The sequence below is a fragment of the Cyprinodon variegatus genome, unplaced genomic scaffold, assembly GCF_000732505.1.
Source record: "Cyprinodon variegatus isolate N-32 unplaced genomic scaffold, C_variegatus-1.0 Scaffold604, whole genome shotgun sequence".
NCBI lineage: Eukaryota > Metazoa > Chordata > Actinopteri > Cyprinodontiformes > Cyprinodontidae > Cyprinodon > Cyprinodon variegatus.
This window is the reverse complement of record NW_015151057.1, coordinates 176,448-178,714: the sequence shown is the minus strand read 5'-3', so window position 1 is coordinate 178,714 and position 2,267 is coordinate 176,448. Positions and strand designations below refer to the sequence as shown.

General features: G+C 36.5%; 1 protein-coding gene across 1 annotated transcript in view; it reads left to right on the top strand.

Annotated features, from left to right (window-relative positions):
- Positions 1–2,267, top strand: part of LOC107096184 (obg-like ATPase 1) — a 6,726-nt gene extending 4,459 nt beyond the window's left edge. Inside the window, exons 9-11 of the mRNA XM_015392732.1 lie at positions 913–1,009; positions 1,399–1,521; positions 1,644–2,267. Coding sequence (XP_015248218.1) covers positions 913–1,009; positions 1,399–1,521; positions 1,644–1,745 — 322 coding nt within the window. The 3' untranslated portion in view covers positions 1,746–2,267. The remainder of the gene's footprint in view (positions 1–912; positions 1,010–1,398; positions 1,522–1,643) is intronic.

Genomic DNA, 2,267 nt, shown 5'->3' with positions numbered 1-2,267 from the left:
GTGCACCAGTTTTTTTGTAGCTCTCATTCTTTTTTTTTTTCTATATGGTTTGCATGTAAAACTATTGGCAAATGCAAACGATAGTGTTTGAAAATGAAGCGCAGCTGCAGCCTAAACATAACACAGGAGATGCTGAATGGCAATATCTACCTGAATCAGGAAACGATGCAGAATCGACATGTAATTTATGCTTGTACTGAATAATTATACTATTGCACCAGAGTACGCTTGTTTTCAGCAGATATGTTTATATCCTTTCACTTCTGTACACAGCACATCCATTTTAGCACATTCATATCTGTATAATTCAGCACACTAATTATATTAAGTACATAAATGAGGAAGTTCTATAAGAAGAACCTGCAAAGGGCTCTAGGAAGGGGCCCCAGATTTTTTCAGACTTTGTTTTATTATAACAAAATAGTTTCTTTTCAGGTTTGCAGTAAGATACAATACAAGCTCTTTGATCCAGTGTCTGGATCAAAGATTGTGAATTTTCAGATTTCCGGTTAACCAGGATACATTTCTTCACTGCAGAGTTGTAATATACATTATTGGGCCTGTGTCCCAGAGAATGCATAGTGTTCAGTTTTCACTCCTGTCACCCTTGAAGTTATCAGAATGACACACAAACCTTTGTTTTTAATTAAAAAAGGTCAGAAAATAGATTCTGTAGTCATTTGATTCCCATTGAAGACTGGTTCAGTATTCAGCTTAGAACTGCCTTGATATGCAGACTAACAGTATGTCAGACATGCAATTCCAACAGTCGCAGTTAACTAAGATGCTTCTGCGATTAATCACTATTTAAAAAATGAATCGTTTGACAGCCCTACCAATAAAGTAACTTGCAGACAAATTCATAGTTGTATTTTGTTGTGAGAGTATTCATCTTTGTTTTTGTTTGTTTAGTGTTCTGACCAAAATAATAAAGACGGGCTACTCGGCACTACAGCTGGAGTACTTCTTCACAGCCGGGCCAGATGAGGTCCGAGCTTGGACCATCAGGGTGAGTGCTACGATTCTCATATTTACAGACCTATTTGGAAATATCCTAGTGTCCTCATTTTCTTGTTCTCCCAATGTTCAACTTCTCCCGATTCATTTTTCTCCATCTTTCCTTGTGTCCCTTCTCCTTTTATTTCTCTAATTCCTTCTTCTGACTTTTTCCTTATCTCCTATCTAACTTTAATTCATTCCTTTCCCCCAGATTTTGGTAGCATACAGCCTACATTCTCTAATATGTACTATAAGTGTGGTGAACTCTGGTATTGTGTGTGTCGAAATGAAAGTTAAGTTAGAATTTAGAGTTGCTAATCTGGGTAGGTTTGAGGTTTTTAAATATGTCAGAACCCCAAGTTAATTTGAGATTTCCTGTTGCTGTTTTACTCCCAACAGAAAGGAGCCAAAGCTCCTCAAGCTGCAGGGAAAATCCACACGGACTTTGAGAAAGGCTTCATCATGGCGGAGGTGATGAAGTACAGTGACTTCAAAGAGGAGGGCAGCGAGAGTGCAGCTAAGGCAAGTATAGCTGCAACACGGGATATATATATATATATATATATATATTTTATTTTTTTTCCATTCATGGCCACTGTGTTACTCAAAACATTCTCTCTTGATTTCATCTATTTTTTTCTCAGGCTGCTGGAAAATACAGACAACAGGGCAGAAACTATGTTGTGGAGGATGGTGACATTATCTTTTTCAAATTCAACACACCAAACGCTCCCAAAAAGAAATAAAGGGACCAGATCACCGTCAGAGGAGTGTCTCAATTGGGCTTCAGAGATCTGCACCGTCAGCTGGTTTTTAAAGTTTTTCTTTAAGACCTAAAATCAAACATTGTGCGAAATTATACCATTTAGTATAATCCCAAAAAAGGCATGTATTTACATCTTAAGCTAATCACTTGTTTGGATAATCTTCATCCAGCCTAGAAAGAGTTCAGCTATTTTTTTTTTTCTTTTTTTTTTCATGATGGGAAGTGGTGACTAAACCTAAATGCACCAGAAAGCAACTTAGCATTTCCCTTGTAATGATGCTGACATTTTAACATACAGAAGTCTTTTATTAAAATATATATTCAGTTTTATGTCATTATAATTGACCATTTAAATTCCAAAGGTTTGGTAACTTTACTGCTTTCAGTTAAACTTCAAGTTCAGCAGCATTCCTGTGGTTCATTAGACAACAAACAAGACTTCTTCCCTTAATAACTCCTTTGTTATCATTGAGAAAGGATTTTTATGGCATAGTTTTCTCCT